The sequence below is a fragment of the Gavia stellata genome, chromosome 25 (assembly GCF_030936135.1).
Source record: "Gavia stellata isolate bGavSte3 chromosome 25, bGavSte3.hap2, whole genome shotgun sequence".
NCBI classification, from domain to species: domain Eukaryota; kingdom Metazoa; phylum Chordata; class Aves; order Gaviiformes; family Gaviidae; genus Gavia; species Gavia stellata.
The window spans coordinates 10,556,040-10,582,714 of record NC_082618.1 but is presented as its reverse complement, the minus strand read 5'-3'; the positions used below and the strand labels follow the sequence as shown (position 1 = coordinate 10,582,714).

General features: G+C 36.1%; 1 protein-coding gene across 1 annotated transcript in view; it reads right to left on the bottom strand.

Annotated features, from left to right (window-relative positions):
* The window catches only part of USP32 (ubiquitin specific peptidase 32), an 80,934-nt gene that overhangs the window by 17,940 nt on the left and 36,319 nt on the right, over positions 1–26,675 (bottom strand). Inside the window, exons 6-16 of the mRNA XM_059829268.1 lie at positions 16,767–16,898; positions 15,149–15,256; positions 14,259–14,374; positions 13,805–13,867; positions 11,843–11,926; positions 9,069–9,130; positions 8,845–8,947; positions 6,841–7,033; positions 5,341–5,516; positions 4,447–4,587; positions 1,139–1,256 (exon numbers count right to left, since the gene is read on the bottom strand). Of these exons, the coding sequence (XP_059685251.1) occupies positions 1,139–1,256; positions 4,447–4,587; positions 5,341–5,516; positions 6,841–7,033; positions 8,845–8,947; positions 9,069–9,130; positions 11,843–11,926; positions 13,805–13,867; positions 14,259–14,374; positions 15,149–15,256; positions 16,767–16,898 (1,296 nt within the window). The remainder of the gene's footprint in view (positions 1–1,138; positions 1,257–4,446; positions 4,588–5,340; positions 5,517–6,840; positions 7,034–8,844; positions 8,948–9,068; positions 9,131–11,842; positions 11,927–13,804; positions 13,868–14,258; positions 14,375–15,148; positions 15,257–16,766; positions 16,899–26,675) is intronic.

Genomic DNA, 26,675 nt, shown 5'->3' with positions numbered 1-26,675 from the left:
AGATTAATAACTGATTGGACAAATAAATTAGTGCAGAGCAAAATAATTCCAAATCGAGATCAAATTTGGCACATCAGAAGATTCTCTTTATTTGAATTTGGGCATTTTAGGATGTCCAAACAAAGCAGTTTCCATTTTATTAGGTCAAGTAGGAAAAATGAATTTGGATAGCAGGCAGTTTCTGTAGCGGAACTTGATCAAGCAGGCAGCCACTATCTACATGTTAAGCTTGAGATTCTACCAAAGCAGTGAAAAACTGAGCATCTGCATGAGATTTTTAAACACAGGCTAACACTAGTAAGGCTAAAGGATTTAATTTTCAGTAGTCAGGTGAGCCCATTTCTGCATATAGGTTACTGTGGATGCATACGTATATCTGTGCGTAGCCAAATGCACATGCATGCGAACATCAGGTGTTTCTTCAAACAAATCCTGCAACACTTTTCAGCTGAAATGTGAAGCTGCAATCTAAAGATTATTCTTATAGCCCATTACTCGTACAATCTTTTGGTGAGCATTACCACCACAACTATGGCACATATATTTTAATTGTTTACACTTTCTACTGAATTGTCTTTCCAAACCGCATCAAGTAACAGTCTTCATATTCCATTAATTCAATCCCTTTCTAAAGAGTACTAAATAATTTTGGGCATTAAAGCCTAGCTGCCCAAGTAACTCAGAACCAGTTGGCTGAACAATGATTTAATTTATTATACCACCGTACTACCAGATAGACATACCCACCCCAATGCACAGATGCATGCATTCTGTGGCTACAAAATTAACACCAACAGGATTATTCAGATCTGCCCTTCTCAGCTGTTCAGTTTATGCAGTGCTCACTTCTCACTTTCAACTCACCAATCTATTTGCAGTAACTACGCGATTTAACTGACTTCACTGAAAATGCTCCCTCACGCCTCTTCCTTTCAAGAGAAGATAGGAGGGAAGCCTTTAAATCTTTACCAAATGCTGATTGTGCCTTACAGTTGATTAGCTGGTGTACAAGCACAGTGGCAGCAAGCTCCTACAGCTGTGGGTCTCGCTTGCTTAGAAACTGCGCACTTGTATTCTTGCTGCAATCTTAAGTTACCTCTAGGTAAATGCTGAGGAAACATTCTCAGGCTCATCATACCCATATTCACCCAGATGTTTGACTGCTGCGTTCGAGTGGCAGGCTGCTGTCTCAGGAAGAGCAGATAGCGAGGAAATAACTCTAGTTCAGGCACATTTGTTTTGCTGTTTTTGATCACCTAGGAAAGATGTTTAAAACACATTTTAGAGACTGCTGTTCCAAACGTGTAGGACATCCCAACAGGAACAGGGAGTAATGATTAAAGTAGATGGTTAAAAAATAAACTATGTTTTACTAGGAGAGGAGAAATCCTCTGAACTTCTTATGGGGTCTTAGGCAAATATCCACAGGAATAACAATTTACTGATTTCTAAGCACTTTTTGAAGCTTATTAATTGCAGATTGTCAAAAGTGAACACCTTATTTAGTGGAGCATAGCTTCCTGTACAACACCATGGAAAGAACATTTTTATAATTCCTGAAATACATGTGAATTTACAACGAACCTCATTAATTCTACTCAGTGTATACTTCAATATAAAAGTTTCACAACTGTTGAAAAAAACTCACACATGCTGAATAAGACATTTGTTCTGAACTTTTTGAACTATAGGATTGAGTTAAAACCTTCATATTGTAAGAGCAGACTGAAATTTACTTTTGTTGCATTTTGATATGTTGACAGAAAAAGCTGAAATTACCCCAGAACACGACTTGCAGCTTTTCAGTCATAATTTTTTGGGCAGGTTTTGCTATCTAGATCCACCCAAACATAGACATACATAAGTGGCAGGAAAGTTCATTATTTTTGCGACCATGTGAAGCAGAAGAAAACACTCAGCTGAAGTTGTGAGAAGCAATATGATGCACCAAAGTGCCATGGTATTAAATTTCATTACAACAAAAACAATAGTGATGACATTTTCTGGAAAGAAACAACATAATAGTCCCTACTGCAGGGTGGGAGACTGGGACTCTGAGTGCCTGTACACGTGGTTGCAATTAATCAAATGATCTTCAAGAATTCGAATGTTCAAATAACTAAGTGTCAAAATATTCCTTAATTATGGACCGGAAAGCTGAAGTTCATGCATACATTATTTATATTTTTTGCAGACAGGATACCCAAACTAAAATTCTCTCATTCTGAATAGAGGTCTCTTTTTCAATGACCCTGTTGCAAAAATCTCAAGCACAGTAGTTTGTGCTGTGTATAAAGAGATGTGGCCTTTTCTGGATCATGAAAGATGCTTGTTTCCATGGAGAATGTGTGGGAGGAGGGTAACAGAAGCCAGTGATTCTTCACTGTAAAATAATTGCCAGTACTATGGCTAACAGACCAAATCATCAAAAATCACACAGCTAATTCTCTCCCATTTGTGACACTGTATATTTGTGACACCCACCAACCACCTAATCTCTGTTGCTACCATCAAAAAAAAAAAAAAAAAAAAAAAAAAAAAAAAATCCCCTCACTTCCTTTTTTAAAGCATAGCTTCTGTAAGAGAGTACCTGACACAGAACAAACCAACCACTATATGGAATAAATCTACTCAACAGAAATTCAAGAAAGTTTCCAATGCCTCTAAGAGAAAACGACTTCAATTTTCCCTGCCTCTAACATCAGCCTACTTTTTTATAAATTCAGTATTAACAATTCAAGGCATGCCAGCCTTAGCTCCAAATGATTATGACCTGTTAATCATTTTGCAATATTACACACAAAGAAACAGAGAGATAGCTGAATAAGTTGCGAGTAAATTACATGATTTAACGACTATCGCTGTATAATTACTGCTTCTCTTTCAGAAATACTGTTGCTGTTTTAACTGCAACCAAAAAAATCTTATTAGGATAACACCGACTAATTACTATTCCACTTAGTCAATTCCATTTAATATATAGCACTTTCACATTTGAAAATTATATTCTGCAATACATTCTGTTTTGTGCCCAAAATTATTTTTCATTAAAGATATTACAGCTTTAATGTAGAAAATCCTAGTGTTAGTTACAGAAAGTGAATTTCAGTTCTTCAAGGTTTTTTTCTTTTAACAAAACTTCTATGCAAACAAGTACAAATAGTACCTTACCTTTGACAGGCTCTTTCTAATTAGTTAATTTCATTGCAAGATTTTAAGTGACTACAGGCAACTAGATAATTGTTGACAGAAACACACAGCATTACCAATTTGCAAATACCTTTTTTATTACACAGTGGAAACACGTTAATTGTTTGTAAAACTATATCACAATTTTATTGTGATACATTGGCTTTTCTGCTTACTGTAAAACGTAAGAAATGTAAAAATTCACTACATAGGAATTATTTGCTGACAAATGAGTATTCCATAAGTTTGGAGGAGTGTTACTGGTTCTGTGCTGAAGAATGTGAATGATCATCACTTGCCTCGCCAGTAAGATTTTCAGTTATTCATTAGAAAAAATAAAGGCAATTATCATAATCCTAGAAGAAGAATGAACAAAAGAACGTACTTTGAATATGTGATCTGCTCAAAATAACAACTGGTATTCACACAGCCACGATACTTAATACTTGCAACAAAAAATCAAAACTGAAGAATTAAAAGAAGAGCCTGACTGGATGAGTTCATCAGGTGAGATTACCAGTCTTTGCTTTTAGCACTGAACATGGTTAACCAGAATCATGCTGATTCAGCCTTAGATAGTAGATGCCAACCCAGTTTTACCATCTATATCTTGAGGAATTGCTTATGATAAATGCACAGCTTAACTGGTCTGTGCAGTACTCAAAAGCTGATATGCCCATACGCAAATTCTTTTTCGGAATACCTACTCTTGCTGCTTTTTAGATCTTCACCAAATCTTGTGCATTGTATTTTCTATGACCCTGAACTCGAAGGACAGCAATTGTTACCTTCCCCCCACTTCATGAAATTGTAAGAGAGAAGAAATGCATTTTCAAAGCTGCAGGTGTCCCAGTTTTAATTTTATTGGTTTTGCAGACCAGTTGAAAATTTATCTTAGCTTTTAAAGATAAGTGTTTTGATGCCAAGTCTTTTAAACTGATCTCAAGTTTACTTTTGTCTGCTTTAGCAATCATGATCAGTTGAGCAGCACTTCTGCCCTGTTGCAGTATCTCCTGGGGTTTGTGCTGCAGCCTTCTGGTAAATATTCACAACTTCCTCCTATCCATGTCCATTTCCAAGCCTGCTTTTTCCCAGCTTGGTCTTCAAGACTTTTCATTTAGACTATCCATTTTGGATGAAGTAGGAGATGACCACAAAGGATTACCTTGTGCAACTGGTAAAAGCTTCAGCACATTAGGTTGTTTATATTATCTCGGTGGTTATGGCAAGTAAACAGTGTCTATAATCACAACTTACCGGCCTGGGCAACGACAGATTTGCTCCATACCAATGGTAAAGTGCTCTCCAAACTGGTTCTGGTACCATTATGTAGTCCTTTCCTTCAATTAGCTGTGGAGATCGCTTTAATCTTCCACCCTCCATTGTTAATGATGCAGCCTTTAAACAAAAACGCATTTTATCAAATCTCAAGCGGAAAAAATAGTATACAGCTACAACGATTTTAGTTCATGAACACAGAACACTTTTCAATTATTAAAAAACTTTTAAGTAGCAATTAGCAACTGCTTTTCATACTGAAAGATGGTATTTAAATGCAACAATAATTAGTGCTCAAGTTTCACTACTTACTATTTCTCTAGAAGGCTGTCCAATATAAAATTTGTATTACATTTCTCTCTTGTGTCACCTACTCCAACAACTTCAGATATCGCATAGAGAAAGCCAGTCTATGCTCATCTGTGTTTTACGTTTTGTTTGCACTAATACTGGAAAAACTGTCAGTTTTGTTTTACTATTTAATTAACTATTTTCTGGTTTTATGCAATAGCAAAAAACTCTTATATTTAGATTGAAAACACTGAAGAAAAGTGTTTAATTGTTAAAATATTTTACAGTTAATGCTGAAAGTTGTGTTTTCATAAATGCCTTTTTCATTCGTAAGTTTTGTGAAGCTGTTTAAGAACATTTGGAATGTTTCCCTTCTCACAAAACACTCCATAGTAGCCTCAGAAACAGAACACAATTTTTTTCCTCTTAAGATAAGAGTAAGAAACCCAAATTTTGTTATATGACAAAGCAGTGGCAATTTAGAATTAAGCCACTAGCTGAAAAAAACAACACATAAAATGCTGTGATAAAAGCATGCTAAAAGATACTTTTCCTATATTCACATGACTCAGATGCATTTACCTTCACTGGTTCTTGTGTTACTAGGGGTTGGTTATCAATAGCTCCTGGTTTCTGAGGATTAAGTTGTAGCAAAGTATTCCCATTGGTTCCAAGGAAACACTGATTATTATTGTCCGAAGTATTATGCTGCCTAGCAAAACATACATCAGTCCCTGGTGTGCCAGGGTAAAGAGTATCTGTAAGAGAATACAAGAAAAAAACCACAATCTCTCTATTTCAGTTCATGAGTCCATAACAAATAAATCAGTTAACCTGTTGTATCCTCTTTTTTTGTTTTTAAAAAAGGCTGTTGAAGAAGTTTGCTGTCCTTCATACTTCAGGAAAACATGCAGCTCTTCCAAACTACAGAGTGACAACTATACTAGTACTCTCAGAAAAGGTAAAGAAGTGGATATACGAGATCCAAATACCAAAGCAGATACTTACACAAATACTGGTTTGAAAACAGCCTAACTAGGTTTGTGTGAGCAAATGTGTTTGGCATTTGCTTGTTGTCTGGATGTTTGAATATCAAACTCTTGAAAATCTTATACAAAAACCTGAATATATATGCAATAATGCCTTATTTTGATTCTTTCCTCTTGAAACAGCACGTATTTCAAGTAACGTGTGGACGTGGCACTGCGGGACATGGTTTAGTGGGCATGGTGGGGTTGGGTTGAAGGTTGGACTTGATGACCTTACAGGTCTTTTCCAACCTTAGTGATACTGTGATTCTGAGATTTTTGTTCTTATAGAACCTCCTTTTGTTATGCAGAACACTAAATCTAAGTTTCGGGTTAGAAAAAAGAAAAAGAAGGAACGTTTAATCTCAAACTTGTGTTCCTTCCTGCTCTTCCTCTATTCCCCAACCCCGACCCCAAAAGTGATCACAGGAATTTATCTACTTTAAATTGAAGTTACAATTTTACGATACAGCTTTTAAAATATCAGATGCAACACTCAGCTGTCTTACAAGGAAAAAACCATCACCTCGAATTCTCACAAGGACTGACTGAAAATCACCACTAAAATTTCTTCTTCTTTCACAAAGATGGCTCCTAGAATCTGCACAAACTTACAGTTTTACAGGGCATGTGATTTAAGTAAGTTTTTCCTAAATTTTTTTTCTGCTTCTTTCCATTTTGTAGTATTTGAGGTCATCTCATTGCAAGACATAGTACAATACCAACTAGGTATGAGCTAGAAACAACTTTATGTGAAGGGGGGGGTGTGTGTGGAATGAGCCACTCAGAAAACAGATGATAAGACAAAAACTATCTTGGAAACAATTGTGGAAACTAATCATAGCAAAAAAGATGAATTCCTGTTTAAACAAGACTGTTTCTTGTTTATCCACCACAGACTAAAAAATCCCAGTAATTCACCGACATCCACATGTAGGCCACTTCTGCAATCTAAACTGTGTTATCTTTTCGCCTGGAGGGATCCATGCAGTATCAAGTTTTCTCAAAACCTGTTCTACATTAAACCTCCAAGGAAATAAGATGTTATGCTTACTGCTGCTAGTAGTCTCTGAGGCTTCTGATGCAGTAGAAATATTATCTGAAAACTTTTCTTCTGTTGCACTGAAGTAATTAAGACCTCCCATTTTGTCTTCTCCCTGTTCTGAAGTATTGGCTGCAGCAGCTATGAGTGAATTCTTACCTCCACTCAAGACAGATGAAGGCTCTATCACAACAGGGTTTGCATCCTAAAATTGGTATGCAAGTAGAAAAGTTAATTATAAGCCAATATCAAAGACATTTAGCATCAGCCAAATCAATCACCAACATTCACAGCTGTGTGACCACTTTTGCATATCACAACAAGCTTTATAGAAAAAACCCCAACTTTCTAGATCTACTGATGAAAAATCTGCAGAAACAAACAGCCAAAATTGTTAAACCAATTGAATAAACTTTTCTGCACAATATAAAAATTGTGAAATACCAGAATTATTTTTCTCTGTCTAGATACATAAAAAGACAACCATCTTAGACAGCTATAATTACAGACTATAAATACTTGAAGATTTGCCCTTGTTGAATTTTGTATGGTTAAATGAGAACAGAAAGCACAAGAAAAGAAAAACATTCTTTCCTCGAACCTGCAAGTCTTCCCTAACTTTGTTTTGCAACAAAGTTCCTTTGCTTCCTTTGAAGAAACAGCATTGCAAAGGCAATCTGGCTCACACTTAGGCAAGATAAGCCTGGGAAAAAAAATTTGCATCCCCCAAAAGCACAACTTGCCAGACCACTACAGACAAGATGTAGGAAGAATCCTACCCAATTTAGAGCACTAGTCACAACAAGAAACATCAATAAATGAGAAAACAGAAGAAAAAGGGAATTAACTGAGCCTTAGAAAGGAAAAAAGAAAATCCATGCAATGAACATCACTGTAACAACACTGGAAAAAGTGTTTTATGTTGTCCCCTATTTATCACATCACTAAGCATAATACCTTGACAAATAACAAAACTGTGCAGTAAAGCTAAAAGTATAAAAATAAGACTAAAATTTATGTTGCAATTACAGTAATAATTTATAGAGTTTCAGGGTAATTCTGAGTGTTCTGTTTGCTCAAGAGGTAGGTAGAGTGACTAGCAGCATTGCGCTATTATGCAAAGGATTAGATATGAAATCTCGTGCACATCTGAGTACTTATACTATGACAAGGATCAAATTACCTAGTATTTCAGGCATTTAAGCCATCATTTGTCCAATTCATTGTGCCCAAAGAATAACCGCAATTACATGGTTAGTTAATGCATATGTTGCAGTTTTCGGAATATTTTTAGTTATCTGTATTTATAAAACAACTCAAATACTTATGTGATTACTTATCACTATATAAAACTCTTTTGAGAAATAGTTTATTTCACTTATTCTACATTCATGGTTGAGTAACCTGCAAAGAATATTTATCTCCATCTCAATTAAATTTTATTAAATTTAATTTTATTAAATATGCTTTCTTTTGCAAAATTCATAGGGATGCTTTAACTTAAATATTTTGTTGGAGGGTATTACAGAGCATGCTGCAACTATAAGTTTTAGTAGGACTCCTTTGAATCACCATCAGGTACCAGACTACATTTCATCATTGCCTACAAATGAAACTATACCAATTCCCTCCTTTATTTCTCCAGAAAATACACAACGAGCATTTGTGGCCCAAGCAAAGTCAAAACCAAAATAGGTAGCTTTATTATCAAATGGATCAAAAGACTTAAGGGAAGTGCTATTGTGAGAGTGTGTTTTTATTCAGAAAAGTATTTTGACATGCAGGAATGATGAAACAAAGTACAGAAAGAGCTGACAGTTTAAGGAAATTATAGTGAAAAGCTCACCTTGTGACAATGATTCAGCAAAACAATTATTTTCCACTAAGAGACAGGAGATGCTTAATTTCAAGCATTATTGGTTAAGCCGTCACTTGCTCCCCACTCTTTTTTCATCAACACATTCACAAATACAAAGAAATCACTTATTTGGTATACATTATTATTATTATACTTACGTATTTGACATATTCTTTCCACTGGTGCCACCATGGCATTGCAATAAGAAACCAGTTGTGCCCTGGCTGAAGGCCATACCTGCTTTCTCTTTCTAACCAGCCTCTGCACATAAAGAACGAACAACATGAAGTATTAGCTGAAAGAGGGAAATTACAGTCCTTCCTTTTGAAAATATCAAAAGGTGATTCTGAAAACCATTTAAGATTCTGAGCAAAAAACACACCTAATAATCTGTCCTTCCTCTTCTGGCGTGGCAGGTCGTAGCCCCAAAACTATATGACACACCTGGAAAAAGAAAGTCATTCTTATAAAGAACTACACCACTATGAAACAAGCATTAGGTAAATGAAAGAAGAGAACAACTCTAATGGGACTTTTCTGAAAACTCTTAATTATGTAGCAAGATTACCTAAAGTTGAACAAATCACTAAAAAAGAAGTATTTTGAGCTATGAGATTCACAATCTGTTCCCACTGTTAAGACAAAGATACCAAGAATGTCAAATGCTCCAAGACAAATTAAGGTGAACAGAAAATGAATTTTCATTATTTTCATGTCTGAAGCACATGCTATGAAAGATCACAGTAACTGACATGGGTCAGATATACAAAAAGTTAAGACGTCTCTATGTAATGGAGGGAGGTAATGAGGAATTGAGAGAATGCAAGCTGCTGGAGGAGGATAAGCCAAAGGTTTAAAAAAAAAAAAAAAAAAGGAAAGGGAGAAAATGGGGAGAAGTGGTTGTAGTGGTTATATAAAGGACTGAAAGGAAAACGAGCACATGAAGAGACCAAGGGTCTCCAACCAATCAGTCACCTCCAAAAATGCTCTCAAAATTGTAGAACGTTCTCTGAACGTCTGATGCTTTTTTTTTGTAAAGAAATGCAGAAGAAAAAGGCACCACCCCCTAGATGTCTACTCGATTTGGGTGGGGTTTTATTCCGAGCACAAGGCAGTCCCAGATGGCTAATATTTCACTCCTCTCTCCCTAGTAAAACCATCCTGGCCTTGGCTGCAGTGACGTCTCTGGCTGGTTTCTTCCAGCAGCTCCGCAGCCACAGGGCATGTGGCAGGGAGTGATGAGCGGAGGGAAACAGACTCTGCAGGAGTCTTTGTTTCCCATTGCAGGGAGGAGGGTCAGCTGTCTTGTCTCCGAGACAGTTTTCAAACTGCTTGCTACTCATAACATGATTTATAGTCTTTTCCTTATGTCTCTTTTGAGGCTATCAATTTGCATCTCAGCTGGAGATTTCTAATGACTGGTGAGATATCTTATTTAAATTTATATTACAGTGTGAGAGACCATTTCACATTCTGAATAAAACAAAGGCCATTAGCTGCTGGGAAGCAACAGATTTTTCAGCACACACAACACAGCTGGCTCTGATGTTTCTTTTTAAACTCATGTAACACTGCACCAGTATCAGATCCTTCATATAAACTAAACCCACTGAAAACAAACCCATTTGTTGTCAAGCTTTCCAAGGCGCTCCACTCAGACTACTTAGCTTTTCTGTCTGCAGATGAGACATACAATCTCGTGACAATTCAAATAAATGCCCAGACAAATCAATGGCAGGCTCTATCCTGTGCAAGTATGCTCCTGAGCCTGCAGCATGAGATGAGGGTGCCTCATAGGATAAAGTTATCAAAGGAAATAAAAATCTAAAACAAAAACGTAGCAACTCTGTCAGGAGAAAAAATATTGTAAATGAGACCTCCAAACTGCCATGTGTAATCATCGTCAAGACAAATTTATTAAACGTTCATTCATTCTACCTCAGTATTGCACAGATACTTGTTAGTTAATCAATATTAAATTATGATAGGATATTTGATGCTAGACAGTCCAAAAATAAAGACAGCCCTTCTTGAGAAGGTTGCCATGTAAGCGAAACCTGATGCAATTAGGTACGAAGAATTTGCAGAACTTTCTGATTTTATTCTTTTCAGCTGTGGCGTAGCTGATGGCCTCAGAATACTCTCACTCAGTCCCCATGAAGTTCATAGAAAAGTATAGGTCAAAATACAATTTATAAAGCAGTCTAAGGTCATAAACAGGAGAATCAGTAGTATGCTATTCAGGTAGCCTCTCACAACAATTATTTATTTTTTAAAAAACCCACACAGCTTGTTTCTGATGAAATACTTTTCTGCTACAGTCTGACCCTGTAAATGATTACGCTTCACTTGTAAGATGAGAACAGAGCCCACTAGTTCTCCCCAGCCCTCCCTGGAAGAACTGAGTGTCATATGGGGCTGGAGGTGAATACTAAATTAGGGCAAATCTTTAATGCTCCATTAGGATTATTATTATTTAAATTCAGAGTATCAAGCACTACAGAAAATGGGTAAGGAACAAACTGCAGTGAATGAAAATACTCTTAGGGGGTTATTTTCTGCACAAAGTGAGCCAGCGCTAAAATATGACTGTTTTAAGGATTTATAAAAATCCAATTCAAGCTCAATTAAAAACAAATTCAGTACACACTTAATCCTCAGCTTCTGCAACACAATAGTGATATGATATCACAGCTTTCAAGGGCTGCTCCATTAAGAAAGCAATGAAAGGTTCCTCAGACAGCCTTAACAAAAAAGCAAAGGGAAAGTGGTTGTAAAGAGTTAGCTATACGTTTTTCATTTCTTGTGTCACCTGCTTGGCAAAGATTTGAAAGAGCAACTGTTTAAGAACACAGCCTTTTTCTAATGGAAAATATAACTGCTGATACATTGAAATTTCTTTTCATTTTGTAAACAGTACACTATGTTAACTTCAAAAAATTATGTGTTAGGCATCTCCATACACTGAAAAGAATAATAATCAAACAGAGAATCATTCCGCCAAGGTAATGCACAATTGCAAAAACACATAACGTATTGCAACAGACAAAACTACAAGTGTGTTGACACAAATGCAGATGCTGCACTTCATGGCCAGGCAAAAAGCTCAAGAGTTAATTACCATAATTTTCAAGTTTAAATTTCCTCTAAACTTACCTGAAAAAGCAGATTTAAAAATTCATTGGCAAGTGCACTCTTCACACTCCATATCTGGTAGTCCTCCAGAGTGAGGTGTCCAAGCTTAGTTAAAGGGAGGAGAAGGAAAGGGGAAGGAAAAACACATCAAACCATTAAACCCGTTTCTATTAAAATGCTCATTTAATGTGTCATACAAGGCATGACAAAGCCAGTGATTTGATAAAAATTAGCATCTACCACTCTGATAATAAAATCTGATCCAATGAAAGAAGAAAAATCCAGTTTTAGCATAACATGCAACCTGAAGAACCAAAAGGCTTTGAGAGTACAGAGGACGAACTATGCACAGCATGTAACCTTTGCTCCTGCTCTCCATCATTCAGATTTAGTACTCATGCCCAACTGCAGTAGTCATACTTTCTTCAAACCATGAAACCAGCAGAAGCAGTATGTGACTGGTCAGAGCAATCACTTTGTGATAAACCAAACAAGACTAAGATGATATAAGACTTTGATCGTCCAAATAAGCTCTGCACATATAGATACTTGCATCCATTCAGAAACCCACCACCTTCCTCAGTGGGCTGGGAAAAACTATTTTGGATCATCAAGTCCTTATGCTCTTCCCTTACAACACAAGCCCTACTAATTCTTAATAACTTGCTTAAAGTTACAGTAGCATAACACTGACCAATGTCAGAGCACCTTCTGATTTTCAACAATTCAGTGATAGGATCAATCTGAATTTTTTATATTATAATTCATAGCCATTTTTACAGCAGTGGCAGTTATTCCACCTCTTCTTACAAGCCATTTTCTCCAGAGTTCACACAGGTCAAAGCTAACATATGAAGAGAGGTTAAGTAATTTATGTAATGAATGACTGCACCATCAGCTCTTTCCAGCAATACATTCATGATGCAACTATGAAACATATTCTGAAGACTTAGTCTTCTTTTTTAACTCTTTGTGGAAGTGAGACTGCTATACACTTGCTTATAAACTATCCTTTTTTAAAAAGCAAGCGATAAAAACCTCAAAGGATGAAAGAAAGAGCTCACTGAAGCTGTATTTTTGACTGCTTTGGTAATGAAAGAATTATAATAAAATATTTGCCTACCACTTTGTTGGAGTACAAGCAGGCAAGACAACTATTCAAACAAGTAATTAAGCATTTCTAGATATTCTTTATAGTTTTTCTTAAATTATTTATAGCTTCCAGACACTCTTCCTAATTAGTGAAGCAAAGGATGAAATAATAGAAACAACTTATATATTGTTTGCAGAAGATAGGCACTATCTCAAAAAAGCAAGAACATAATTAAAGATTTACACACAGCTAACTATAAAGCACAAAATAAACTACTAAGACTTTTTGCTCTGTGTCACAACAGTCATGACAGATGCCTCCATAGTTTCACGGATACTTAGCTCTGAAACAATATTGTCATATATAGTTCACTGGTTGTATATAATATTATTGCAAACAAAGTAGTTTGATAATGATAATGCATAAGTTACTATTGAATTAATAGAGTTCTGTTCCAGCATAGGAGGATAATGTGTCTTTACACAGCATAAAAGGTAAGATACACTAATGCACTACCCCTTTTTTCATAAGATCATTTTTAACGTGAAACAAAAGAACGGTTTCTCCAGAACAAAAGTCAAGCATCAGATTTAAAATTGGTATTAATTATAGACAGCAAAGCCTTGCAAACAGTATACGCTTCAAATTAATTTCATTTGGTTATGTATTTTTGTTTAGTTTCATATATTAAAACGGCTTATAAAATTCAAACGTGTTCTTTTTCTCACAGAACAACGTAGAAAATTTTAATGGAAAACTGACATTTCTTGAAAGAGATTCTTTCATTGACACATCTCTGCTTTAAAGAAAGCACAAGATTTTACTTTCTTATAAATAAACTGAAGATACTAGGGTATAAAAATGACAAGGAAAGAACAGCAAATTCCTACCTTTGTGGTATCATGCATATTCAAAATATCTTCTACAATTTCAGACAAATCCATGTCCAATTCCTTAACAAACAAAAGGATTAGAAAACAGAGTTAAATTCTCACAGCACTCTCTGGAGCTGCATGTGTTCAGAATAAAAATGTAACTGTAAGAAATGTTGATGATACCTCTACATAATTTGCAACTGAGTGCTTCCAGACAGTTGTACTTTTGTACCTAATGTTTCTCTATATGAAACAGCATATATTATAGTCAAATCATTCTGCTTTGGTTAATGGCAGGTCAAAGTTATGCAAGGTAAGTTACATCCAGTTATCAATACTCCTCAGCTAAGGTAGCTGAAGGAAGCCTGCATTTCACTGAAACCATGTTCAAACAATATTCACATTCCTACTTTTGAAGGATGACTTTAAGAAACAGAAGCAAATAAATAAAAAGACAAATATAACTTACAGGTATTTTATCAGTACGGTTATCTTTCCAGACCTCTAAAAGTGCAACCACCATTTCTTTAAGTTCAGTGCGAGACAACACACCATCCCTGTCAATGTCAAAAACCTTGAAGCAAACTGAGAAAAAAGCAAATTACTTTTCTATGTTAGAACTACTCAACAGCTTTTTTTTTTTTCTTGCAGAACGTAAGTCTGCAGAGTCACAAGAATATGATTTAGTGCTGACAGTTCTGATGAGGCAGGATGCATGTGTGGTAGTGAGGAAATGGAGCAGCTGTGTTTAATAAACTGAAATCTAGATTCCTGCAATTCTGTGCTGTGTTTTCTGATGTGACATAGCAGGGAACATATGTGCATCCAGAAACTTCCAGTGAATGATAGCTTTTAAGATGCAGCAATATGGCTTTGGAAAAGTACGGAACAAAAGTATTTCAAAACGCAAGAACCTTGCAGGGAATCAGCTGAAAACTGGACAGTAAACAAGCCAGAACATGCTATTTACCACAAGACAATCAAATAGGACATTTGTTTTGTATTATATATAATAAATAGGTAAGTGTTTGCACTTTCTATATTGAGATATCCACTTCTGCATCATAATGCAGAACACTGCAAAATAACTTCTGAAATAATTTTTTTTCCCAAACAGGTTGATAATTTCTATGAAGCTATGGGTAAGTTACGAAATACAGCCTTCCTTATAAAAGGAAGCCTTGATATTTAAAATGCCTTTAATTTTTTAAAAAACTAAATTTTCTAAAGTCTGTCCCCTTTCACAGACACACACTTTGTTCAGTGGACAAAAATTCTAAAAAGGTGGAAACAACTAAACCTCATTGCTCAAACTGAAAAACTTCCCCAAAAACAACAGTTAACATTTTGCATACTTACACTTCTGTCTTTCTGCCAAGGGTCCCCTGCAACATGCTGAGAGCCCACAGGAAATTTCTTTAAAATCTATGTGATTGTCTCGGTTTTCATCAAAAGCATTAAACAAACCTGCAAACCACAAAAGCATCTCTTGTTACAGCATCTGGCTGAAACAGCTGACAGTCATTCCTAGCATTTACATAAAGGGTTAATGGTTAACATTTGCAAGAAGTACAAACACTTATAACTAAGTGTAATAAAGATAATTAAGCACCACTAAGACAATTTTTAAGGTGAATTAGATCACTCATGTATGGCTCAACAAAGCCGGGGGCGGGGTAGGGAGGGAATCAAGAATTCTGAACTGTAGCCTTATTCTCGTGTCTTCCTTGTAATGACTGATTTATAGAGTGTACATCTAAACCAGTACGGTCAGGACAAGCATTTTCACAAAAGCTAAAGGACCAAAATAGTAAAGGTACTCAGATGCCAAATGCTTTGGCTTTTCCAAAGTACCTGTAAAACTCCTATGGAAAATCGCTGAATACCATCGCAAATTTGGCCCTAAGTGAGTTAGGAGTTTTAGTTACCGGCCTTCAAAGGACTTAAGAGTTCTATTCATTCAGCACATATAACTTTTATCCCATAAAAAATTTTTTTTAGTGACAATGGCTGAGTTGCACTATCCACAGAAGACATATAGGATGACCAGAAACCATTCAAGTTTCCCGATAGCAGCTGTGTAAATGTATATCACTAAGTTAGATAAAACGCACTTACGAGCAAAAGGACGTGGGGATATATCCCTATTGAATTGAACATAAGTTGTGGTGTTTTAACAGCTTGCATCCACTGCAGATGAATTTCCCATTTTCTACTTACTGCTGGCACTTGTCAGTAAAGCTGGCCATTTGGTGATAAAAAAATTGCCACTCTAGGACTGCAGACAAAAACTAGCATGTAAGTAGAATGTTACTTAATGTCCTTATGTTGTGCAGTAAATGGCAATTAGACAACTGCAACCTCCAGTTATTATAAGAGTGGCTTCAACTTGAAAGACCAGCTTGGTTATTAATATATCTGCATGGCAACATACAAATCTCCTGACCAAGTCTTCTGAACAAATTGTTCCTTAACTTACACTATTATGGAAGACTGTTTCATTGACTGCATGATATAATACTGACTTGCATGCTGAATTGTCATTTAATAGATGAAACTCACATTTGTCAGTTTAAAAATGGTCTTCTATTTTATTTCATTCAGCGACAGCAGTATATTTTGTCATTACAGAATCTTAAGGAATCCAATGAAAAATTTTAAACAACTACAGAGCAAATTATACATAAAGTCTGACATATTTTCTGAAAACTAATAAGAATGCAACACACAGAAGCATCACTTCCTTCGTCATTCCAGATTTCCCAACAAATAGAGATTTCTCACGCATCTTTTCTCATTTTCACACATCCAGAACTAAGTGGAATGAATCTCTGTAATTTAAGCTTAAAATACATTTTAAAATAGGCTCACTTTTAAAGCCATAAAATTTGTATGTCAGTAGACCATCAGGTACTGAACACCACACTGAACACCACAGCAACATCACTTCCTCGCATGTTTGAACAAAGTTCCATACCTTCACTCAGAGATGGATGAATAGGAGGAGAAACTAAGGGGGCAAATGTTTCTAAATCAAAACGTCCAGTTCTTGATTGAGCTTTTAGAAGCCAGTATCGTTTTTCGAGATCGATGATGTCGGATTCTTCCACTGTATAATCAACAAAAATAAAAGAAATTTTTGGTAATATCTAGACCATGTTAGAATTCAGCACCAAATAAAAATGAAGCATTATTTTGTCACAAAGAGAAGTGATGTTAGTTTTTTTTATGCCTGACTCCTACATATAAAAATTAAAAATAGGAGCAGCAGAGAAATAAAGGTCCAATTTTACCTTCTTTATCTACAGAATCATCTTACCTATTCACCATCTAGGAGTTCTGCATCAATAACACATTGTCACAAGTGTTTAGAAATACAGAAATTAACTGCTAAAGGCTCCAGCAATCTCTTAATTTTCGCATTTCTTCTTGGTGAATTGAACAGGTAGATTATATGTGCAATATCTTATTTTCCCAAGGTATCTGGTATTTAAATCCTTTAAAAGGATGTGAAGTAGCATTTAAAAAAAAAAATCCCAGAACTTTTATGAAAAAAAAAAAAATTTAGTACTTGGCTGCTCTTGAAAAATTCCTATTTGAAATTTTTAGCCTTCTCATACAGTAATAAGGCTAAATTTTAATGTGACACTTCAACACACAATCTCAGCATTAATTTTTTCCAAATATAAAAGTTTGTTTCACTTTATAATTTATACTATAGATGCACTTAGAAACCCAGTCAACATTGGGGAGTGATTATACAAACCTAGAGGACACTTCATATGGAGCAGCTAATTTAGAGAAGGGGAAAAAACCAAAACCAGCAACGAGTAAAACAAGGTCCTAGGCAAAGGTGAATAAAAATAGCCAGAGGAAGAACTTGTGTTTTCTTTCAAAACTTTATATATAAATGCCGGTCTCCTTACATTTTATCCTTGAGATTAAATACGTACATAAAAATATTAAGTTTCTGCTCAACAATACTTTTAGCCTTTTTACATATGCAAGTGTGTCACAACACTGCTTTAGGTCAGTGCAAATTAATTGGTTCTCAAATAGATACGCAATGACAAAGCTGTCTATATTAAGAACTACTACATGTGATCCCATTCCCAGATGGTTCTGAGCCTTTAAATCCACGCCAGCTTTCTAATAGGTTTAACTTGAGCTATTTGGCCTGGTTTAGCCTACAGAAACAATAATAATCCTGTAAGGCTTAAAAACAGAAGAGACCCCAAAGAAAGTTCTAAGTCAAATTGAAATTTTATTGATTTATTTTCCTATTTCTGTCATTAGGGGTAGTAATTTAATTAGAATAGTAACTTAGGTGACCTACAATAAGCATAAACTAGTTGTAACTACCCCGCAGGCACATCATATAATGCATCAAAAACTACACAATACCTTTCCCTCATCAGCAGAAAGTCTGGAAAAATTTTAAGAAAATATTAATATCTGAAGTAGAGTTGGAGGAGCGGAAGAGGCTAGCATCTTCCTGTAAAATATTTTTAGACAGTCTAAGTAGAAAAGTAACATCAGTGAAACCACGTCCTCCTTTTCCTCTGTACGTTCAGTACAATCACTAGACAGACCATATACTAGCATGCAGCACACCCACACCAAAGCTGCAGTGCCAGGGTCACCTTAAGCTACCGTAACTTCGGGCTGAACAGAGAAAGTTTACCTTCCCCCTTAACCCCAGGCACACGCCGCAGCATCCTCACTTGCATCACTGTCAGGTATTGTGCATTTACGTAGTAAGTGAGATAAGAGAACTGATCCAGAAGAAAAACTAAACTGATTTCCTTTCTCCTCTCTCCCTCAATTCCTTTACCTGGCTTACCATCTCCTGGCTCTTGGTTGGGTCATAGAACCATTTGGGTTGGAAGGGTCCTTTAAAGGTCATCTAAGTCCAACCCCCCTACAACGAGCAGGGATATCTTCAACCTGATCAGGCTGCTCAGAGCCCCGTCCAACCTGACCTTGAATGTTTCCAGGGATGGGGCATCTACCACGCCGCTGGGCAACCTGGTCCAGTGTTTCACCACCCTGACCATAAAAAAAAAGTCTTCCTTACATCTAGTCTAAACCTACCCTCTTTTAGTTTAAAACCATTACCCCTTGTCCAATGCAACAGGCCCTGCTAAATGTCTGTCCCCAATACATAAGGAAGCTGTAATCTAAACATACAAAGGAACGTTATTCTACTAGAAATCAAGAAAGATAAACAGAGTAGTTATTTCTCTGAAGATCAGCATATAGAAATACCGTGGGTGCTTAGGACTGCCACAGATGGAAGCAGCTTCATGATCCTAAGCAGAACAGCCAAGCGATGTAGAACTGCATCCGGTATGTTCCAAGAAATACAGGGATGTCTTGATGATTTAATGACATACCTGCCCCACAACAGTCAGCGTATCAACAGATGAAAGAAAATCTACCAAATAGATACACTTTCCCTCAATTTTGATGCCTCTACAAGTATTAAGGTGCTACAGTTCTGATAAGAAAGAGCTCGCAAGACATGACATTAGAACTAGAGTACCAGTGTTCTGCAGGAAATACAAGAAAAAGTAGATTCACGGAGTGTCAAGAACAGAAATAAACAAAAAGTAAAATAACAAATGAAAGGTAAAACCCACTTCATGAGCCAGAACCTTAAGTACATTAAGAGAATCACAGTACTATTATACTACCTAAACAACTGCACATAAAGGGCAAGTTTGTACTGTACATACACATTACTGCTCTCATTAGCAAATACAAAAGCATTACACTAACTCTCTTGAGCATGACCATGTAAATCACTTTGCTTCCTTTTAATCTACCTTTGCAACTAGGAAGAATAACAAATGTGCTAGTTGCACGTCATTCTTGAAATGATGCAACACTAAGAATATTCAAAAAACATAAGGAAGAGTAAATCTGCAGAAATCTGCTTTCACTGGCAGGTGCGTTATTTATTTTTAAGAACTGAAAGATTGATTTATTTTGCCAGAGAACCTTTCTCAAATATCTATAGTAGAAGCTAGTTGTACTCTGTTTTTTTAAATTGTACTTCACAGATAGTTTCTACAGTGCTAACTTTATTGCTTTATTATTTTAATCTCAGAAAATAAAGGTTATCAGAAAGCATCTTCTCTGCATATCTGTCAAGCAGGGGTTGAAATTCCATGGTCATTTAAAAGACAAAGAATTCTCAAATAATTGTCTTCAAAAGAATAGCTGATAAGTGTTAGCATAAGTGCTACATGGATATTATAGCCAAGGCGGGTCCAGTGTATTGACTTTCTGCACAAGAGCCAAACATTTCAGAAAGTAAAACTGACCAAGTAGTAAATAACATTCTTTGTACTGATTAGAATTACACAGCTTTGGTTGAATATAAGTAAAAACGTGACAAAAAAATTGTAGCCCACTGCAATAGTTTCACTTACATAAAATACAGAGATATTTATTGGATTACAGCACACGTGAAAGTTTAACTCTGTAGTTGAAAAGCCAGCTGTTACATAATTTGATTTCTCCAGAGAAATTTTTTGCACATAATCTTGCACAAGAGTCTCAGGATATGTAGTGGACCATCTAGTCCTCCATAAATGTAAACTAAAAGAAGTCTCTTGCAATTTATGATATATACACATAACCGCATGTGTTATTGAAGCTTAAATGAAGCATGATAAAAGCAGAATGCACTTATTATCCAAACATACCAATGTGTATGAAAAAAATGCCACAGTCTAAAGAGGTTTTATATAGATAAAGAATTTTACCTTTTCAAAGTATAAAATTTTTTTCCTAACGCCCGTTCAAATCACATCAGGAAGTGTGAACTGGGCTTTCATTCAGTAGTTCAAATTTTGAATAACTTACGATTATTTTTAAAAATGTATCTTACATATACAATATAGTTCAAAACATCAGAACAGACTGGCTTTCTAGGCCAAGTAAGTATTCATTTTTGTCAATTAAATACATGATATAATTATTTGAGGTCACATAGAGATATTATGAACCTGTGAAATTTAACCAGGTACTAGCAGTTTACTACCATATGCTATTTTATGTCTCCCTCATCATTTGTCCATTAAAAATATGAAAACCTTTCAGATCTGTAAAATTACGAATAGTATTTTTTAGTTCAATTCTGTAAGAATTAGACAAGTATAATCAGAGGAATGATAATGTCAAGTACACCTCAAGCTACAGTCTTCATATGGTAAAGGAAGAACAGGTAAACATTTTTCAGCAAAAATATGCACCTGAGAAACTGTAAATCTACTAAAAATGAGTTCATTTGAAACCAGCTGCCACACTGTCATTGCCAGTCAGGTTGCATGACAGTGATAAACACTAAAAAAAAAAAAGCATCCTTCATTTTAATGCCTCTTCCATGAAATGTATACCCTTCTTAAATATTAGATAGGCAGCAACCCATGAATGACCTTCTGTCTCTGAAAAATATTTTAAAGCATGTTTTCATTTCAGGCACTATCTATTACAATTCTTTATACGACCAGAATTAACTAAGTATTTCAATATATTTCATTCTTTAATTTTTACCCACCTATTGGTACAATCCTCTCTGGTTCACAGCAGTAGAAGCATACCATATTCCCAACATTTTAACTGAAACTTGGTATGTTTTACTGTTTACCATGATATCCTCCACGCAAAACCCAGTCCCCAGTCGCAGAAAGAGCTCCTCATCGTGCAATGGCCGAGTCAGAACCGGAGACCGAATGACTGAACACCAAACAGTATTTCTGACTAAACACACTTGTTTGTCGCTTTCAAATTAACACACGGAAGAGTCTGGGACCTGGGCAGAGCGAGCTGCTTTGCAAGACATAAAATAGCCTGGGATCTAAGAGGATAACAAAGTGGCAAGATGCAGATTAAGTGACACTGAGGCTTTTTTCTTATTGGCCTAGTCTGATGTAATACTTTCATCTTTTTTCTCATTGAAAAACAGACACACAGCGAAGGGAATATTCTATCTTGAACCAAGATCCTTGTGTGTGTCAGCCACGAGTACCCAGGCATTTATCTAGCAGAATATAGTGTATCACTGCCTTAAGATGGGAACCCATACAGAAGAGGCATTACACACTTCAGTTCCTCTCAAAGCGCAAGTGCTCACACACTTGGAAAAAACCAGCACAGAATGAAATATGCTCTTAAAGGCACCTTTAATAAATAAAAAATCTTCAGAATTGTCTTCTAGTGGCCTTCCATACATCATTAAGAGATGGTGTTTCAAGAGTGGGTACCACAACTGAAGTGGGCAAGCTACAGAACATGTATTTAATATCCAGACAGCCTTTTAATGTGAGCAAAGTTAAGTGATCACTTCACTTTCCTTTTACAGACCCACATCTTCATCTTGCCATAAAGCCCTACAGGTTTATAAACGCCTCTCTGACAGAAGAGGTTAATTCCACAACATTCACTTTCAATTTTATACTGTTTTAAAAACTCACTCTTCCATTTCAGCCATGCTGTCTGGTTATCCAGGGCTTCTCTCATTTATTATGTTAAATTAGCGATAACTGTATGTTCTAAAATACAATTATTATACTGATTACACACTGTCTTACTGCATCTCAGTAGATAAGAGCTGTCAGAAAAAGTAGGAGCATTTTGATTAATTTTTCTGACAACAGAAGAGAGTCTCTTCAATTCAAAGGAGCATTAGGATGCTATTTAATAAGAACTCAGTGACACAAGAACCGGATTAACAAAGAAGTACAAATTACATGGTCTGTCAGTTTGAAACCAGTAACCCCTCTGATAAATGGGAGTATTTCTCCCCATGGGAAAGGAATGAAAACCTGAGTATGTAAGTCCATCACAGACACTGAGAGACACCAAAACGACACAGTCATAAAAAAGGCAACCACCACCTATGATGCAGCAGCAGAAGTATTTCCAGCCAAACGAAGGAAACCAATGAGGTCTCACCTGGAGTCAGTAAGACAGCAATGTATCAGCCAAGTCTGAGATGGAACAGGGGATGGAGGTACCTGGTCTGAAACAGACTTGAACTGAGCTCAATTTACTTTGACAAGAAGATCAAGAAGAAACATAAGAGTCACTTGCATTTATAGCGACTGGTAAAAAGCAAGGACAGCAGAGACTGTGGGAAACCAAGGACAATACTGACAGAAAATTAAAACATAAACTGCCCACAAATACATGTAGAATTTTTTCCTGGAATAGTTTTCCCCAACTGGAAAATAACCAAACCAAAACAATAAGCCTCAGTATCTTATGAAAGGAATGATACAGTGAGCCCCAGGGTCTGCACTTGGGGCAGGAGACCCTTCCACAGGTCTCATATTCCTGCACGTCTGTCTGCCAAACTAAGCCAGAGAAACACGTCCTTTGCAGGTAGGATGGAGTCAGTTCCACTCTGTTACTTGGAAGAGTGCAAACCAGACAGGGTAGGCAAGAAAATTACATCCTCCAGTGGCCGAGAATTGTTGTATTATTGAATTACTGCATTGGACTGAGAGTACCAGAGAAGATTAGGTGTTTAATTTGTAATTATTAAGGATGTATAATGATTCGGGGCAATATTCCCCTACAGAGAATTTCAGTGTTAGTAGTAGTCCCTGACAGGTTTTATCTTTGATTTACATGCTCCACTGCAATGCTATTCAATATGATGGTTAAAAACAAAACAAAACAAAAAAGAACAAAAAACCCAACAACCAAACAAAAGGTACCCAATCATACTACAAAACTGAGAAAATCCCAACTAGTGCTAGCTGGTCAGTACTCAGGTGTAGGAGAGAGGCATATCCCTGAAACTGGTTTTTGGGAACAAAGGTCCAAGAGAAACTTAAGTTATTTTGGTAGCTTCAGATGAAATGATTCATATTTATGACTTAAGTGAAATGGGACAAAATTTGATTAAAAGCAGCAAGTGTGTGCAACTTCCTGTAACTTTAAAATTTCATTTTTAATTATGTGTTGAGAAATATAATTGAAGTCATCTGTATGCCAAAATAAGTGTTATTTACAAATGAAAAATTAGAATTCCTTTGTTTCCCTGACAGCTTGGCTCATTAAGCAAATTTAAATGAAGTCACTGATGCTTTGCAATGAAGTGTTGGCTGCCTGTTTCTAAATCAACATTAATAACTTTCACTACTCTCATCACTGCAATTTTTCATGTCTCTGACATATTATTCAAGATGTTTAATGGGAAGCACACTGTGAGAGGAGGTAAGGCTTGGTAGGAGAGCCTGAAGCTTGAGCCAGGAGAGGGCGTGCTGTGACCCAGCCGGAGGCCAGCAGCCAGGTGAGAAATTGGTAATCGCACTAGCAAGTTTCACAGATTAGTTTTCATTTTACAGCAGAAGAGATTTCTTCACACTTTCACTGTATTCTGCTAACAGCGTTTGCCTAGGCTTACTAAGCATTACTTCAGTTACCTGTTCTCCCAAAAGGCAACCATTATCCTAGGTAAAAGTATTAAAAACAAGCCTTGGTTTAGAGAAAAGGAACTGTCACAACAGCTCTTACTGTTTTACACATTCAGCTGTGTTAAGAATACTTCCGTACTAAATTTCTCATTCTTTAGATTGACCTGACTAAACTGCAATTATTAAACTGAAAAAACAAACCAGCAAGGCCCCAAGTATTCATACTTTACTGTGATTACTTCCAAGTGCTCAAGCACTTACATTCTCCTTACTTTTGCATCTGTTGTACGAGAATCCTATACTGTCTCAAATCACAAGGGAAATCATCAGATACGTTATAAAGAAAGTATTTGTCCAGACCTTGGGGAGGCTGGTTAGTTCACCAGCAGGTTAGTTCAACAGTTCATCTTCCTACTATCTTAAATTCCTGTCAGTTCTCCACATCTGTCATTTGAAAGATACAGGGCTGCAGACATCATAACACAGCACAACTACTTTCTAGTTTTCTTATTACAACACTTAACTGGAAAATAACAAAAATACAGTAAAGTTTAATTTTATCTAGAGGCCCAAATATAACTGTCATATGAGCTTTCCAAATTTGGTTAAGTATACTGAGCCTGTGGACAGTATGCAGGCAAAACATTTTACTGATTCAAAAATACATGTAAGCTACATAGCTTTCTGGAATACAATGAAAAGCTCGACCCCAGATCTGACATGCACTTGAAGATTCAATAATCACTTCAAACACTCAAATATTTTATTTTATTTAAGCTTTTTAATCCTAACAATGGAAAACTTAATTTTTCACTCAGTTCTACCTTCATTACACTCAGCCAACAGCTTATAAAAGCTGTCAGTAAAGAAACAGAGACCACCACCAACTACTAGAAAACACTGAATTTCTCAGTAGTCTGATGCAATATATAGCAACAGAAATTAGTATTTTTTTTCAGAAGTTAATTTTTTTTCCCCCTGAGAACACAGGTTGTGTTGAAATACTCAGCAGAGACCCAAAACTCTGCAAACATATTTCACGAGGCTTTAAAAATCTGGTAACTTCTCCAACAGAACATGTAGCCATATGAACTAGCATACGTAAAAGAGCGACCACACATGCATGTTTCCTAGAAAAGAAAGACGACTAAACACTTCCTTCTGTAATTCGGTTTACAGTATCGGATGCTGCAATATGCAGGAGTGTTATGAAATTATTATAAACCACCTTGATCATAGAGAGATTAAAACCAAATACAGGAATATTACTTGAATTTCTAACCTTAAACCATAAGGAAATACAAGCTACACCTTTCTAAGAGGCAGAGTGAGTTGAATCCAAGACTGAAATGTCAACAAAGATAATGGCTCCACTGAGGTAGGATCACTGAGTCTACTATGTACATTTAAACAGAGAGTAAGACAGTTGCTTCATGAAGGAGTCAGTACACGTAATAGCAATTAAGCAAGATTTGAGACTGTACAGTTGAAGATGTCAAAGAGGTAACTGGAAGTTAGAGAGGACAATAGTATTTAAATGGAAAACAAACTACGCTCCTGCAGAAGGCGTGCTCAGGAAGGATTGTAAGGCTGAAACAGCAGCAGTGACACTGTGATTAGCTGATAGGTCCCTGCAATCAGAAAGGCTCAAACGTAAACTGAGGTACTTGAGGCAATTTGATTTGATAGAGACTGATTAAGTAACTGGGATTCTGTTAAGCCAAAGGTTGAAAAATGTGAGATGAGAAGATGAAAATACTCTCTCTACAAAATGAAAAGAAAAAAAAGTAACTACTATAGTAGAAACAAATATAAATGGAATCACCTGAACAATTTTTTTCCAAGAATTGGAACAGATTTTGTCCCCATGCATTTCCTCATCCAGTCTCCGTAATTTTGTTTTTAATTATAGCACGTCAGTCTTAACTTCTCTATTTTTTTGTTTAAAAACAAAAAAATCTCTTAGCCTGTAAGTTGAAGGAAGGAAGGCTTTCTTCTTGATACAAGAACATAGGTGTCGGTTGGCTAAATTAGAATATTATGCTTTTCAGTCTAAAGACAATTTCTTTCTTGAATCATTTATTTTGCACATCTGAAATAGCTAGGAATACAGTTGAGGGCCTGGCTGCAGATGGTAACAGTGACAGGTATATCAAAAAACAGAAGTGAGAACAACACTAAATATGAAATAAAATCTATTAAAACAGTAGCTCTTAATTTTTTTTTAATTATAAACCTCAGTTTCAGTATAAATAAACCTTCTGCAAAAAGCATAGTAAAAATTGTTCAGAAGAAGTTTCCATTTCAAAGCATGAAAAAAAAATAAATCTAAGTAATCTCTGAGGTAACATTCAGAGGCCTGAGGTAAAGCTTTCTTTGAACACTCAGGGCAAAGGAGACTTGACAAGGTTGGAGGCATAGCAGATCTCAATTTGATACAGCTTGAGAGATTT